Genomic DNA, 17,822 nt, shown 5'->3' on the forward strand with positions numbered 1-17,822 from the left:
TGAAGTAATAAAATATTATCTATCTTAGGAACAGATTGACTAGTGAGATGTTGAAGTGTCTCTCAAATAAAAAAACAAACAAAAGAATAGTCTTTTCTACGCGAAAGTAGTGATGTAAATAATTTCACTAACCTTTAGTTCCAAAACTTGAACGTCTTCACACCATCAACATTCTTACAAACAACCAATAGAAAAAGTTGCATCCAACAACTTCATTACTGCATTTCGGCAAACATCAAATCGGAATAAATATCCGACTTCAGCGGACAAAGGTCTCCAACTAATATTTAAAATACATATAATTCACAGCCTGTATACAAAATTCTGGAAAATCTATGCGGTGGAAACACGTGGTTTTTTTCTTCGTGCAAAAAATGTATGGCTAACGAAGGCTTTCACAGAAACTAGATTCTATAATCTCCAACAAGGAATCGGAAAACTAAGTCCATACGATGTTCCACAAACTGATGTAATCTTTAGAATAATCCAAAATATAATTTGTGATAATATATGCACATCTTGATCGAAGTCTGATCGGTTTACTTAAAAAACCATGCTTTTACTTCAAGCTATCAACGAAGACCAGCCTCAAAATTAATTATCTATTTCGCACCTGACAGAAACCTTGAACTTAGCCCAATCAAAATAAAATATAGTATTTACTATTTCCGTTACTATTTAAATGTTAAATAAGGCCTAATAGGTATACAACTTGTTATACATCTTATCAAAATTTGATATTCATTATGAATTATACAAGAACTTTGAGAAAAAGACCTTTCAACCGTAACAACTCCCCCAAAAACCGTGCAAAAAAAACTCGAAAGGGTTTTTTTTCTCTTTCCTACCAACCAAAATAACGAAAAAAAAAATTCACTCATTGATGTAGACAATAATGAACCACATATTTATTAATGAGATCTCTTCCTTTCGTAAGAAATCGTGACAAGCAACAAAAACAAAAAAAAATATATTTCAACTAAAGGTTCTATATTGCCAAATACCAAAATTTTGGCCAACCAATCAAAAGAATTGAGCTCTCTGTTGCAGATACTCGTACATTTCTCCTAACACACACCTTTTATTCGGGCCCGCAATACAGATTCATCTACAATCATTCGCTCATCCATACAGCATCGTGCTTCAGATCACTTTCAAATCTGATTACCTGATCTAAACAAAAAAGTAAGGCATACGATACGAATATTTAGTAATATCCCTAACTACGAAATCCGTAACTTTTGAAGATCAGAACTATCCTGAAGAGCTATCAGTATCATCCATCGATGGATAGTTTTGAGAGCGGCCTCGCAGGATGTAAATTGCGCCGTGGCTCTGAACTCAAACCTCACACTATACACTATTCATATGAAAGAAAATCCGACAACACTCCAGTATGAACTTCGCAAACAAAAGAAACATCATTCACTTTGTACTCAAAACAAAATCCACGTACAAATCTAGAATTTAGGACAAATCCAAGTACTCCCAACTAAACCCTAGTAAATTATAGAATTTACCAATCTAAAATTTTTGACTCTACTAATTTACAATTGAGTGGTACTCCGACTAAAGTACTATGAATAATCTAACGAATCTGCAGAAGAGACCATGTTAGCAAGATAGCAGTAGTGCTGATCAGCATAGTCGATAGCGACCCGTAGGAATATCTATCTACCCAACCAAATACAATCCACGTCGAACTCTGAAAACTTACTTGTCATTAAAGACACAGTTTCGTAACCCATTCATACCACTAAAGATAAAGTCTAACAAAAAAAACCAATCAAAATTAAAAAAAAAATATATCTATATATATTAGGACAACCCTAAGTTACTACATATTATATCCTTCTCACCGAAATTCCTACAAAACCATTTATAACAGCGGTATACAAAAACTTACAAAAATATATATGTATACGTACATATATCAGGTCACTACAACCAAAATATCTACATACATAACTAAATTTGGGGTTATGAAATGTTTACCATAACACGTTGTATCTTTTACTGACTTAAACTTATCAGAAGTTAAAACACAACTTAAGGTATTGTGTACTGAGAGCTAACAATTAAAAGTACAATAGAATAGGTCAAATAAGGTGACCACTACCATACACCTATAAAATGCTTAAGGAAGTTTCACTTAACAACTGGATCATAGCTAAAGACACGAAAGTCTTGAATTAGGAAGCCAGAAAGCAGAAGTTTCCATGAAAATCTTACAGATTTACAGACAACAATTTCATATACACCAACTTAATGTTCTATTTACCTGCCACAGTAAATCAAAATTATGAATATAATTCCTTTGCACCAACTAACTAAATGGGATACATAAAATCAACCATTTATCGTTTGAACAATACTAACATTAGAATTATGACTAAGCTCAACAGTTTTACCAAACTATACTGTCGTGAACTTGACCGCAACAACAAAATGACTTCAGTATTCTCTTAACGAATGGAAGTTGTAACTATTAACTTAAGAAGTAAGTAATTAAAAGAACAACAAAAACCAGAATAGAAAGAGAACTGAAAAATTACGGACAACTAAGTTCTAAGCTTGTCATAATACTTATCATTAACTACTTATTTCAATAGAAACTACATCAACACATACTAAACTTTCATTGTATCCGGTTTGTATTAGTAATTAACAAAGTGAAATACATATATTCAACAAAGACAAAAACAAAATAACCACTCAAAAATAAAGGTTCACAAATTCAACCTAAATGGAAAAATGTGTACCATTTACAAGACAATAACTCTATTACTAAACAGAGGAGTCAGAAGACTCATCATATTTATCATCATTGTTATCACCATCATGCACAGAACTATCAGTCATCAAAACCCGTAGTATCTGGGCGCAAAGTAGAAATATGCCATCTACCCAGACGTGTTCCATCTCGCGATTTAAGCTCATATACTAATGGAATAATAACCCGAGTTATTACACAAGGAACATACTTTGGCAACAATTTAGCTGCAGTATAATTACTTTTGTCGGACTTTTGGAAATTCTTCTTCCAAACAGCATCTCCAACATGAAACTGAATATTCCTTTTTCGCAAATCATAACGAGCTTTAGACTTTACATACGAGTTCTTGATACGTTTTCTGACATCTTCAAAAATCTTTGGCATGACTTGAGTATCTTCCAAACGATGAATCTTACTTTCAACTGACCATAGATTATCAGCGTTTTCATGAATTTTACCATAAAAGTCTCCACTTATTGGAACTTGACGAGCAAAAAGCAAAAATGATGGTGTTTGTCCGGTTATTTCATGCTTGGATAGGCGAATAGCTTGACCTATCTGATGTATGTTTTCATCCCAAGTACGATGATTTTCGTGACAATACGAACGTATAGCAGTAACGATGGACTTGTTTACACGTTCTGTGTGATTAACTTGGGGATGGAAATTCGCATTATAAAAAATTTTCTGAACAGAATACTTAGACATAAGATTCTTAAACATGGTAGAGGTAAATTGCTTACCATTATCACAACACACAATTTGTGGAGCTCCAAAAATAAGAAAAACATGATTCTCTAAAAATCTACATACAGCTCTTGAAGTAGCTTTAGACAAAGGCTGAACTAATGAAAATTTCGTAAACCAATCCACAATAACAAACACGAATGAGTTACCATTTTTAGAACGAGGATAAGGACCTAACAGATCACATGAGACCATCTGAAATGGATGATTAATATTTCTATACGAACCCATCAAACCAGCTTGAGGGAGATTTGAAGGTTTACAAGCAGCACATACTTGACATTTACGAACATAATTGTGAATAGTTTTTCGCATCTTAGGCCAATAATACAACTCTGATACACGAGCTAAAGTTTTATATACGCCAAGATGACTTGCAGTAGGATCATCATGAAATTGAGAAATGACTTCAGAACGATGGGCATTTGGTACAGCTATTTTCCAGTTGGACTGAGAAGAAAGAAGATCAAAGCGATTAAAAAGATGTTTGTACAGAAGGCCATTTTCAACCTTATAAGTAGGGTATTTATCTGGATCCTCTATAACATTACTGATCATCTGACGGTACCATTTGTCAATTTTCAATTGTGACAAATCCAATAGATTGACATCATGAACTCTAGACAATGCATCAGCTACAACAGTACCAGAAGCTTTACGATGAACAACTTCAAAATCAAAAGCGGACAGACGAATAATCCAACGAGCTAACCTAGAAGAAGGAGTCTTCAAATTTTTAAGCCAAACTAATGCTGAGTGATCGGTCACAGCATAGAAAAAACGACCATCCAAATAGTACCTAAAGTGTTCTACTCCATGCAAAATAGCTAATAATTCTTTCTCAGTGGTTGAAAATTTTTGTTCATTTTTGTTGAACTTCTTACTCATATAAGCAATAGGGTGTTCCAAACCATCCTCAATCTGGAACAATACACATCCCGTTCCTACATTACTAGCATCACACATGAGATAGAAAGTTTTACTAAAATCAGGACTACTTAGCACAGGGGCAGTAGTTAAAGCTACTTTAATTTGCTCGAAGGACATTTGAGCGTCTGCATTCCAAACAATATTCTGACCTTTTTTCCTATCACGCAACAGATTAGAAATAGGGGTTGCTAAAGTTGCATAATTAACTAAAAAACGACGATAATAATTAGTCATTCCTAAGAAACGTCTCACTTGAGTAGTAGTCCTGGGAACAGGGAAATCACATATCGTAGAAACCTTATCTGGATCAGTTCTGAGTCCAAACTGATCTACAACATATCCTAAATATTTTAAAAAAGGACGACAAAACTTACACTTTAATAGATTAACTGTCAAGTTCGCTTCTTTCAATCTTTCAAAAACTTTCTTTAAGATTTCAAGATGAGTCTCAAAAGTGGGCGTAACGATCACAATATCATCCAGATACCAAAAAACATATTCATCAAATGCGGGACCTAGTACTAAGTCCATCAAACGACACATGGTTTGGGGTGCGGACACAAGACCAAAGGGCATAACACGAAATTGGTACAGTCCTTTACCATGAACAGCAAAAGCCGTCTTAGCTTTTGAACTTTCTTCCAATGGAATTTGAAAAAAAAAGCATTTTTCAAGTCAATAGACGAAATATAACGAGCATCACGAAGTTTAGACAGAATAGTGTCAATCAGAGGTAGTGGGAAGGCATCTTTGTTAACAGTGACTGAATTTAGTTTTCTACCATCAAAACAAATACGGTATGTATCATCAGATTTTTTAACAAGCCAAATAGCAGAAGCGTATGATGATTTACTCTCTTCAATAATTCCCAACTTTAACATATGATCGAGTTCTTTCAATAGATGTTCTTGCATAGCATGAGATCATGGCCCCCACATTCCATTGCGGGCCCTGTAACCAGGATCAGGCTCGGGCCCCCCTATGTTCGCGTGCTATGCTATGTTTCAACAATTTACATGGTAATTTTTTAGTTTACAAATTTTATTTAAACTGATGATTATTGATATTAAGGAATAATTAAGGCTATTATTTTAATCTAAAAACCAAACTTTATTGACAAAATTGTTGCAAACATAAAGTAAATCATTTATATTTTACTGAAAGTACAGTACATTTCCATTTTGAGATTGATTTCCCTTACTGACCAAGAATAAAATTCAAGTTGACAAAATACTAAGAATGAGATTATAAGAAAGTTAGGAGCTAAACAATTAAAATGTTTTTTAAGTGTTTAATACACTGACAAGAAAACGCTTACTTTGATGTTTGATAGTCTATTTAATCATAGATTTCCTAGCTTTCTTTTCACTAAAATCATTTATAACATCAGAAAAGTCAACAGTTTTGGCCAATTCATTCTCAATTGCCAACATTGCCAGATGGTTCAGACGAGTTTGGCCAGTTGTGCTTCGTTGCCAAGTTTTAAGTGAATTAGACAACCTACTAAAAGACCTTTCAGCCGTTGAAACTGTCACTGGGATTGTACAGAAAAGTCGTATAGCTGTGCACAGGTTCAAGAAAATGGGCTGGAGGTTTTTCTCATATATTGAGTTTAGAAGCTTCAATGGGTCCTTTCTGACTGGAACACTGTTACAAATACATTCTTCATATGAAGAGTTTCTTCAAATAGGGCTTCTGGATCAGCAAAGTCTGAAGGGTAATATGCAACGAGATTGGCAGTTTTAAGTTTCAGTTCCTCGTTGTCTAGATCCATGAAACCTAACACTGGAGCAAACAGGTTACAAATTTCTTCACAGCTTGCAAATCTGGTTTTCAAATCAGTCATGATGAAATCCAAAACAGGAAAGACCACAGAAGATTTGAAGTCCTGTGAAGCTTGTTGCTGAAGTTGCTCGGGCGTATTTTCAACACTAGATTTTCTTTTGAGAGAGAATTCTGGTATAATGCCAACTGCACCGGCGACGTGTTTTGCTTCGTTAATAATGGTTTCCCATGAATCTCTTAGGGTCTGCAATTCAGTTAACAAATCTTTAATCAGTTGAGTTTCTGTGTTTAAGGAAATTCCTGTAGGCAAATGATTTTCTTCCAGGAGCAGGTCCAAAACCTTGAGGATCGAAGGATAATGTTTGACAATTGGTCGTACAGCTTGAATTCTTTCACTCCAACGAGTCTCGGAAAGGCTTTGTAAAGACAAAGGGACGTGTTGCTTTAATAATTCCCAACGACCAGGGCTGCTGGAGAACAAAGAATAGAAACTATCAATGTTACCAAAAAATGTCACTACGTCGTGGTTCAGTTTTGCAGCATTGACACCAACTCTGTTGAGCGAGTGTGCTCCACAGGGAGAGAATATAGCAGACTGGTTTTTTTCAAGTATTCTTGATTGTACACCTTTAGTGTGTCCCCGCATGTTAGAGCCGTTGTCATATCCCTGAGCTCGACAGTCAGAAAGTGGTACTCCAATATTGTCTAAAGCGGACAGAATTTCATCAGTTATAACCTCACCTGTTTTCCCGCTAAAGTTCAGGAATTCAATAAATCTTTCACATACTTCGAATGTATTTTTTTCTTCATTTTGAAAAACATACCGTAGAATTAGTACATTCTGCTCCTGATGGGAAATGTCAGGGGTGGCATCAGCAATAATCCCATAGAATACAGACTCTTCTCGTTGGTGCAAAATAGTATTCAGTAGTTTTTTACCACAGAGAGAAAAAAATTCATTCTGCGAGTACCATGAGAGATAGTGAGCTTGACCTATCATACTTTTTTTATTCAACTGGTTTTCTTTTACTTTGGCTAAATGTTCACGAGTTACTTCGTCATATTTTCCTATTAATTCCAATACTCCTAAAAAGTTTCCATTGTGAACATCACCGATCTGGGTATTTTCCCCTTGGAAAGCTAAACCTCTACTACTCAAGAATATTGTTGTGTCCAAAATTCGTTGAAGAATAGCTTTCCATCTTGTTGCTTCACAGTTAATAATCTGTTGCAGATTGCTGTCGACACCATGTCCTTTCAATGATATCTGAAGACTTTTCCATTCTAGGTAGTGTTTTCTGTGCTCAGAGCTTCTTTCATGCATCGAAAATAACCTGTATAATCGTTTGTATTGTTGTTTTTCAGAGAAAAAACCTTCTTTTGCAAGTTTACTTTTGTTTTGGTTTGAATGGAAAATGCTACAGGGTAAACAATGAATGCTGTTTTTTGTTTCACTCCACATTAACCATTCACGTGGAATTGCTTTACATGTTCTGTTGTCTGTTTTCATGTACAACAATGTTTCATGGAAATGTTTTCCTGAGGGGTCAGCTGGAAATGATTTTGATCTGGCCTGAAAAGCTTGAAAACCACCGTAGCACAATACTATTTTATCACTCATCACCGCAGGCCACGTATTAGGATCGTCAAAATTAAAAGTTTTATTGTCATCGACAGTATCCTTACTAAGATTTGGATCAGCACTAGCACATTCGTCATTACTTCCCTCACATACAGTAGACGTAGAAGCATTTTGGATTGAAGCTGAAGAAGGTTGGGTCTGTGAGGCTGATGTAGGTTCTGGATTGAAATCCGGTTGAAATTCTTGCAACTCTTCTTTTTCATTACTCTTAAAAAACTTCTTAATATCCTGGCGACCTTTAGCAGATTGTTCTAATTTTTCTTTCTGGAGCTTTCTTTTCAAAGCTCCAGACTTATGTTTATAGCTTGACATCTTAACCTGAAACAAAACACGACGGATAAAATCATAATAAGATCAATGGTTTTCGATCCTAAGCATAAGCATATAAATATTTGGATCTTTTACCGTTACCTAAAGTAAAGTTATGTGCTTTCCCATTGTATACAAACAAAACAATTGAGTAGGTTACATGTTTAAGTTGAAAAAGATACAACTATTGTTTTCCTTTAAATTTGCTTTTTTACACTATTGTGACGGTCGGCTTTCTCAAAATGTATTAAAATTAATTATTATTTTTGTTTCGGGACGGCAAGAAAGCCAGATTACAGTACATATACAGTATGTCTAAACACTAATCTCTTGAATACCGTAACAAAAAACCAAGACGGCTTTAATTGTAAACAAACACAATTTTACTGTTTAAGAACATTTTAAACAAAGATACATTCAACTATATAATTACCTGTCAATAGTAATAGTAGAGCAGAGCACAACAATTAAACAATTCCGCCCATATCAAACGGAGTCAACAGACGAACTGACGAACTGATGAGAAGTGTTTATTTTTAGAACAAAGCGGAGAGACAAAGATGGACTGGCCGCGGAAGTGGGGGCGGGGCAGCTAGGCGCCTGGGGGAAGGGGAAGGTAGAGAGAGTGTGTGGGGCCCGAGCAGGCTGTTGTACACTAATATACAAACAACAGTAACTAGCATGTACGGTACGCACCTAATTCCTAATTATATCATAAATAACCAATAACCTAGAATTAATAATTATTTCAAAACACTCTGACTTTGTAATAATTATATAGGCCTATTTGAGTTTTTAATCTATGATCCCCTGTAAATATTCTGCAATTAAAAAAAAACAGGGCTAGGCCTGGGCCCCCCAGGAGCCCGGGCCCTGTGACCAGAGTTGCACCAGCCCCACCCTTGTGGGGGCCATGCATGAGATAAAGGATATTGTCTCTGCTTAAAAGGAGGGGAATCACCAGTATCAATATAGTGTTCCAAAAGTGAAGTTCTCCCTAATCGATCATCAGAACCAATTTCTTTAAACAAATTTACAATTTGATCAAGTTGTTCCTTTTGACTCTTATTCAAGCAACCAAAATCTTGAATAGTGTTCACAATACATAAAGATAGTGATGACATTTCACAATTCTTCCTTGAGAAATCTATACTAACCTTAAATTGATTTAAAAAGTACATTCCTAAAATTAAATCATGCTTGACAGAGGAAATTATAAAAAATTTTACAATTTTACTTTTACCGGAAAAAGTTACTAAAATGTCTACACAACCTAAGACTTCTTGAATCTGTCCATCAGCAGTAGAAACAGATAGATCTTTTACAGGGCTAAAAGTCAAACTAGAATCCTGAACTAAATTAATAAACTTCCCACCAATGACTGAAATATTTGAACCTGAATCAACTAATCCTTTAAAATGACCATCTAACATTGACAAAGGCAAATATACTCTATTATCTAACAACCAGAAGCCATATGACCACTTCCTTTACAATTCCAACAAACAATGTCTGAACTAAGAGCAGAAACATTCATAAAGTTCTTTGAAGTTTGATTGCGAGAGGTAGAAGCAGTATAACGAGAGAACTGAGAATTTTCTCTTTGAATATGATCGGTAGGAACAGTCGATGAAGCTTTCATCCAAACTTGAGCTTCTTCCAAACGCCTACATTTATCAGTTAATTCACTAACAGTATTAATATCCAGTAGTGACAACGATTGGATATATTCTGGCAGCAAATTCTTACGAATAAATCTAACAATCTGATTTTCCTCTAAAGGTGTCTCCAATCTATGACATAAATTTTGAACAGCATTAATGAAAATGGTGACTGGTTCATTTACTTTTTGTCTTCGGTTCTTAATTTCAACCAAAATGTGATCCTGGTAGTCATAAGGCAGATAATTTGACTTAAGATTTCGAACTAAATCTGACCAAGACTGAAATAAAGACTTATTATTCTTGTACCATACAAAAGCTGAGCCAACAAATAAATCACCAGCAGACAAGAAAAGTTGTGTCTCACTTATATCCCTTGATGCACAAAGACATTCCAGGCGTTCCAAGAAGTCAATCACAGATTCACTCTTCTCATCCCCTGAAAAAGACAGTCCCAACTTATGCACAGGAAAAGATTTTTGACTGGTAAGATTCTGACTAACTCTAGGAATAGGAGAAGACTGAGCCAAAGGTACCTCACTATCAGTTTTTTCAACCAAAACACCTTCTAAACTAAAAACTTCATTTAACCATTTAGATTTCTTCATTTCTTCTTCTTCACTCTGACAAATTAACCTTAAAATACGACCTGTTACATGTGAAATCCTAGATAAGAGTTTTGCATAACTATTGGAGCTAGTATTTCCAGAAAAATCATCTGAATGGCGGCTTCCTCTTGCTTAAAGTCCATCATAACAGTTGTATCTAAGACACTCCTATTAGTAACTTCTAGATGTATTACTCCCCCCAAAGTTGACATTTTTAACTCAACAGTAGATGGTATCTCAAGTCCTCTAACTTTTAACTCATAGTCTAATTCTTCAGGAAGCAAATGTTCAACTTTAAATATGGATGGAGCCATACTATCAATAAACTTTATTTCAGATACTAGTATTAACACTCAGAAAATAACACAGATCAACAAAAATCCGTTGGTTCAAAAGAAGTATCTACAATTCACCTATTCTTTACTATACTTACTTAAAATTCCAACATTACATCACAAAAGTAAAAGCATCTTCATTAAAAACTCGACAAAAAAAATTTAATATATTTCCATTGTTCAAAACTATTTAACTCTCACATATACTTGCAAAATCAATACCTAACCAAATAGATAGTTCAAAACTGTCCAAAACAAAAAAAAAATAAAAACAACAAACAACCTTAATTCCTAAAATGAACTCCCTATGTATTCTCAAACAAAAATGTTACTAAACTATATCAGGTTTTATTATCCAATATAAAAAAAATAGCAGAGACTAAACCTATGATCAATTTATAATCATATACGAGACAATCTGTATAAGAAAAATTAGCAAGATAAGAAAGTTAGTTCAATGATCGAAAATAATAATACTTATATAAGAAAAATTAGCAAAATGAGAAATGATTTTAAGTTAGTTTAATGATCAAAAACAATAATACTAATTAGCAAGGACAATCTGTATAAAAGAATCAACCATTAGAAACAACATTAATTTACTTCAATAAACCAGTCAATTAACATTAATCAATTAACTAGTAATTAACATCAATTAGTGTACACATAAATATTTAGCAAACACCGAAGAAAACCAAAACAGGCTAGCACTAAAAATCATACAGCACAAAAAATAAAAAGAACAACAAAAGAAATGTCTGACCGGCAAAAAAAGTACAAAATCGGGCCCCAAGTTGAAAGGAGACAAAATATATTGTTACCAAGAAAGACGCTTTCTCTGTAACAGCTATAGTTAATTTAAAGAAAACAAACAAATAAAAGTCAGACCATAGAGATTTGAGACTTCTCTGGGGTGGGTTAGAAAACATAAGAAGGAGTCATTTTAGTCTGGCCTAAAATGATTTATTCAAAGTAGATTTTAGGAATATCTAATTACAGGGCGCCAGCAAAAATATGTGAGAATTATAAATTAAATAGTAAATACATATAACTTTATTACCAAAACAAATATTATTTATTATAAACATCAATATAATAAGTATATCGTTACAATGTTTGAAATGAAAGAGAAAAACACTTGCTAAAAAGTCACCTCGAAGAGGTTTCAACTAAAGTACCTAAATTCCCTAAGAGCTCTTTACATTATTTTAAAATAAAACTGTTGAATAATAATTTTATTATGACTTTAATGAAGTAATAAAATATTATCTATCTTAGGAACAGATTGACTAGTGAGATGTTGAAGTGTCTCTCAAATAAAAAAACAAACAAAAGAATAGTCTTTTCTACGCGAAAGTAGTGATGTAAATAATTTCACTAACCTTTAGTTCCAAAACTTGAACGTCTTCACACCATCAACATTCTTACAAACAACCAATAGAAAAAGTTGCATCCAACAACTTCATTACTGCATTTCGGCAAACATCAAATCGGAATAAATATCCGACTTCAGCGGACAAAGGTCTCCAACTAATATTTAAAATACATATAATTCACAGCCTGTATACAAAATTCTGGAAAATCTATGCGGTGGAAACACGTGGTTTTTTTCTTCGTGCAAAAAATGTATGGCTAACGAAGGCTTTCACAGAAACTAGATTCTATAATCTCCAACAAGGAATCGGAAAACTAAGTCCATACGATATTCCACAAACTGATGTAATCTTTAGAATAATCCAAAATATAATTTGTGATAATATATGCACATCTTGATCGAAGTCTGATCGGTTTACTTAAAAAACCATGCTTTTACTTCAAGCTATCAACGAAGACCAGCCTCAAAATTAATTATCTATTTCGCACCTGACAGAAACCTTCAACTTAGCCCAATCAAAATAAAATATAGTATTTACTATTTCCGTTACTATTTAAATGTTAAATAAGGCCTAATAGGTATACAACTTGTTATACATCTTATCAAAATTTGATATTCATTATGAATTATACAAGAACTTTGAGAAAAAGACCTTTCAACCGTAACAATTGCCATTATTATTATTTCTGCTTCTATAACTTTGAAAAGCTTTTTCCTTTTCAATAAGAAAATTGCAGAGCATGTTGAAGTCGGTAAAATGGAAATTTAGTCTGATATTCTCTATCTGATTTTCAAAATGGACTATTATGTGGTTCACCAGTTCCTTCTCTGTGAGTTTTCCATCCAGATACTGGGCAGCACTATATAATCTCATAGCATACAGATGCATGCTTGTTCTAGAGTTGGAGTTATATCTTCCTCCAAACAATTCTGCTCTCACAACTTGTTGTCTGGACTGTCCCCAGAAAAATTCCAAAAACTTCACTTTAAAACCATCAAAATCTTGGATCTTATTCTCCACATTCGTATACCAAATCAACGCTTCAACCTTCAGCTGATTTCTAATGATTTCACGAAATTCGTCGAAGTCATTGTATTGCAAATATTTGGTTGTGAGTATACGAATAAATGGTACTGGATGTTGAGATTTATAGTCCCCATTAAAATAAATTCTGTTCTCCGATGTTTCTATAGTATGGACTATTGTTCCTTTTGTTGTATTCCTAATCTTCTTCTCCATCTTTTCTATCTCTTGTTTAACTTCTTTTACTTCAAACTTAAATTTATTCTCCAATTGATCCTCCTTTTCCTTGGATGTTTTCTGATCTTTCTTGATTTGATTTATGTTTTCATCTACCATGATGAATCTTCTGTTCGTCCACTCTGCTTCCTTTTCTATATCTTCTTCTACTATATTTATTCTTTCTTTATGCTGTTGTATTTGTGTTTTTATCTCCTGATTTTCAACAGTTAATTTAGTTTCTAAATTTTCATGTTTACTCATGATCTCTCCGTACAACATTTTCACTTCTCCAATACTCTTATTTATTCTCTGTTCCATTTGTTCTTCTATTCTTTTAATGTTCTCTTCAAGTTTCTTTTCCAACCTCTGACTATTTTCTTCTGCTTTTCTGTTATTTTCTTCTAACTTGTCTTCTACTTTTTGACTATTTTCTACTAATTTCTGCTCTAATGATTTATTATTTTCTTCTGTTTTTCGACTATTTTCTTCTAATTTTTGCTCTAATGATTTATTATTTTCTTCTGTTTTTTGACTATTTTCTTCTAATTTTTCTTCTACCCTTTGACTATTTTCTTCTGCTTTTTTACTAGTCTCATCTAACTTTTAACTATTTTCATCTAATTTTCTTCCCATTTTCTTGTTGTTTTCATCCAAGTGAATTAATTTTCTTTCTATTTTACCATTATTTTCTTCCATTTTTGTTAATATAAACTCCATGAATTTTTCAAGGTCAGGCTTTTCTTGTTTCTGTTCCTCTTCTTCCTTTGTCGTCTTCGAAACAGATCTACGTCCATCTGCCATTTTGTAGAATATATCAGACTCAAAATTTTAATATTGATTATTTAATATGTGACTATTTTGCCCTATATTTATCTTATCGTCCCACGTTGGTTGAGCCAATTATTATAAATTTTTATATGTTAATTTATTTTATTTATTTATTTATTTATAATTTTATTATTAATTATTTTATTTTATTTAATTTAATTATATTTTTATAGAATTATATTTATTTATTTTTATTTATTATATTTTTATTTTATTATATTTTTAAAATATCGATTTAATAATTGATTTTAATATTGATTTTGCCCGGCGCCATCTATTAATCACTTACCTTAACAAGCTCAGTTATAATGTGAAACCTGCATGAAATCTCCCATCTGTAGAGGTGTGAGGAAAAGATTTCTGAAATATCAACTGAACAAACGACACAAAAATAAAGCTATGAAATGGTGGATAAATAACAAAAGACTGTCGAATATTGTACACAAATTTGGAAATATATTGAAAAATAAAGGCTTTGTTATGCAACATCAAAAATACAAGGTAATTATACAATAATGTAGATCAGATCAATATGATATCAACTTGAAATATTTGCTGATCTATCTAACGTTAAATTATTTATTTTAGGTTATCTAGTCGAAAGTCTGAATAAAGAAATACGATGCAATGAATTTAACTATGAAAAAAATAAGAGTATTTGACAAAAAATTAAGTCGAAGATAACCCAAAATTATCTTGAATATTCAAAATTTGTTATACTAAAGCTAGAAAATGAAAAACATTGACTTTCGATCATGATCAATTAAAAAAATAAACTGTTCAGTACAACCTTTCACGATGTAATATGAAGATAAACCAAACTGCTATGAAGTCTCTTCGGATCCAAGAAGAAACCAACTCCTTCTCCTTCACTGGAACAATGTTCTAAATATGGTAGATATCCGCATCAGAATACTTTTTCACTTTTCTTATAAAGTTGAGGGTCATTTTTAAAAAAATTTTCTTCACCATGAAGATTATTTATACAGGTTAGTAGAATAAAAGTCTTTTAATTTAATTTTTTACGATTTACCGCATTTTTCTCAAAAATTTGCGGAGCTACTTATAACAAGGTGTTGCCTGTTCAAAGGTCTGCAAAACTCTCCTCAAAATGGATTCTTTTTGGCTTGGCGTCCCTTCACAGCCAATGGAAATTAATTATTAATAACAATCCTTGCTATGAAAATTTGAATTCACCAATCAAAAAATTCCCATAAATTTGACATTTCATCAAAATGATAATTTTGATGAAAATTTTGGAAATATGAACCCAAATTGTGATTCTATCCTAATCTTTGGGTATAATCTAATCTGGGATTTGAATAGATTAAACTTTCTAGTTCATTTTGATATAATGTCCTTCTTGCTAGGTGCCCTTATTAAAGTTCTATTAGGGTTCACTTCAACGTCCGACACTTCATTTTTAGTTTCTTTATCACTTACACTCACATATTAAAATTCAAATATTTACACAATTACTACATACAAAGGATTGAAATAACTTTCAATTTACACAAAATAAATCAGCAATTGAATATGCATAAGCCATTTCCTCAAAATATCATTCTTATACGTTAATTTGACCTAGAGTTTCGACACTTGTCAAAGTTATGATTCTATTGAACTATTTTCCACATTTTTCGTTAAAATTTATACTAATACTATTAATATTGAACTAACTATTGTTCTCAAATTTTAGATTGATGTCTATTTCAACATAATTTCACAAATCCACACATGCAGCTAAGTAATGCAAGACGTATCACCTTAACGAAGTTCCTTTCGAAGTGACTTTTGGAAAAATGGAACCTTTTGATGATTCTTACGAACAAATAAGGCTATTGTATGATACAAATAGAAGTAATTCTCTGGTAAAACTCAAAATTCAAATTATTATATGTTCTAGTTACTAATTTCTAATTTATATGTCATTGAAATATCATCTTTGATATAGGATTACCTATTTGGATTTCTTATGTAATTCTACCTTTATACACTTAAATAAAACCATCTTATAACTATTTAATTATTACTAAGTGCTCTCATAACTTTAGTTCTTTTTATAATTCTCATTCTTCTCAACCTTCCAATTAACGATACCCCTCAAAAGTGGCAATAATAAAAAAAATTATCCATATACTTTGGGCTTTACTAAAATTACTAAATTATCTATTATTTTAACTATTCTATGGTTTGAGTATCTTAAAAAATCATAATAACTATTTAAAATCATGACAATATATATATATATATATAAATATATATATATATATATATATATATATATATATATATATATATATATATATATATATAAATATATATATATATATATATATATATATATATATATATATATATATATATATATATTTATATATATATATATATATTCCTTGCTCCCTGTCCAGTCTCCGGTTTGAACAGATTTACCACGTCCACTGCGACCTTAGACGGTATTGGACTTGAATATTATTGTATGTAAGGTGTAAGATGGTGACCAAAGTACAAGCTGTCAGAAATCTACCATGTGTCTCATATGATCTTTTATGGTAATGAGAAGAATGAGAAGAAAGAAGAAAAAGTTCTAAAAGAAACAATAATTTTATACAATCTGTCGTTACAACCGTGGCTCTAACAGTTTTATGGTAGAATAAATCTGAACATACATACATAATACATTTATTATCCACAATAACACAGTACATGCTTACAATAAATTACATACATTGAGTTAGTGGATAAAAGGCTACAACTGGTTCAGTCGTGGACCAGTTACCCAGTCCACTTCTGTTCTTCCACCAGTGCCTACCATATTAAAACACGTATTTAGTGAAACGAGAGCATAGCTAACAATAAATATAATAATTATTAAAACGATAATTAAAAGGGTATCAGGAATTGTGGAAAGGTAGAAGGAAGAAAGGAACAAAGAACGAAGGGACAAAGGAAAGGAGAGTAGTTCGTTTAAAACTTTACGCAAAAGTTGTTTATATATTTAGTAAATTTAACAGATGCTTCTTATATCGATTTTTAAATGATGATGCTGAGGTAGTTAATAAACCTGAATCTAATTTAAATAAGTTTTTAATGCAAACTGCGACATTGTAGGAAAAACCTCTCTGAAATAATACTTTGTTATGTCTAGGAACACGAAGAAGAGTATTGCGTCTGATATTTAAATTGTGTATATCCGTTCTGAAGGTTAACCTGTTGTGTAAATAGGGTGGGATTTTTTTTAAATATACCTTATGACATAAACAACTAAAATGTAATTGCCGTCTGTTGTACATATTTAACCAGTTTAATTGTTTGAATTTACTCGAGATCCTGCCAAATTTTCTAATACCGCAAATCAGACGCACACACGAGTTTTGCAGTTTTTAAACCCTTCGTGAATCAGTACTGTCTAAACACGGTCCATATACAACGTCGCAGTGATTAAAGTGTGATAAAACTAATGAATCGCATAAAAGCTTTTTGACGTCCTGTGATAAACAATGTCTTTGTGCATAAATAATTTTTAAAGTTGCATCCTTCAATTTAAGAGATATATGTTCTTTAAACCTTAGTCTCGAATCCA

At 32.4% G+C, this 17,822-nt stretch overlaps 2 protein-coding genes across 2 annotated transcripts; both read right to left on the reverse strand.

The window, feature by feature from the left end:
• Positions 1–1,114: 1,114 nt before the first annotated feature.
• On the reverse strand, positions 1,115–8,698 carry LOC126883692 (zinc finger MYM-type protein 5-like). The gene is made up of 3 exons (XM_050649353.1): positions 8,623–8,698; positions 7,241–8,198; positions 1,115–1,173 (listed from the first exon to the last, which is right to left on the reverse strand). The coding sequence occupies exons 2-3, from the start codon at positions 8,190–8,192 to the stop codon at positions 1,115–1,117; spliced, it is 1,011 nt and encodes a 336-aa protein (XP_050505310.1). The 5' UTR covers positions 8,193–8,198; positions 8,623–8,698.
• Positions 8,699–10,502: 1,804 nt separating this feature from the next.
• Positions 10,503–14,212, reverse strand: LOC126883693 (myb-like protein X). The gene is made up of 3 exons (XM_050649354.1): positions 14,092–14,212; positions 13,291–14,007; positions 10,503–10,798 (listed from the first exon to the last, which is right to left on the reverse strand). Exons 1-3 carry the CDS (start codon positions 14,210–14,212, stop codon positions 10,503–10,505), a joined length of 1,134 nt encoding a protein of 377 aa, XP_050505311.1.
• Positions 14,213–17,822: the final 3,610 nt, after the last annotated feature.

This window comes from Diabrotica virgifera, chromosome 4 (assembly GCF_917563875.1).
Source record: "Diabrotica virgifera virgifera chromosome 4, PGI_DIABVI_V3a".
NCBI classification, from domain to species: Eukaryota; Metazoa; Arthropoda; class Insecta; order Coleoptera; family Chrysomelidae; genus Diabrotica; species Diabrotica virgifera.

Bases quoted from the DNA above. Each gene is read 5' to 3' on its own strand.
- LOC126883693 (XM_050649354.1), bottom strand. From the start codon at position 14,212: ATGGCAGATGGACGTAGATCTGTTTCGAAGACGACAAAGGAAGAAGAG. The intron at 14,008-14,091 runs GTAAAATAGAAA...GTTAAAAGTTAG, and splicing joins AAAAATGGAAGAAAATAATG to ATGAGACTAGTAAAAAAGCA. The intron at 10,799-13,290 runs GTATACTCACAA...TGTTAATACTAG, and splicing joins ACATCCAGTACCATTTATTC to TATCTGAAATAAAGTTTATT.
- LOC126883692 (XM_050649353.1), bottom strand. From the start codon at position 8,192: ATGTCAAGCTATAAACATAAGTCTGGAGCTTTGAAAAGAAAGCTCCAG. The intron at 1,174-7,240 runs GTATGATAGGTC...TTTTTTGTTTAG, and splicing joins AAACCAGTTGAATAAAAAAA to ATCAGGTAATCAGATTTGAA.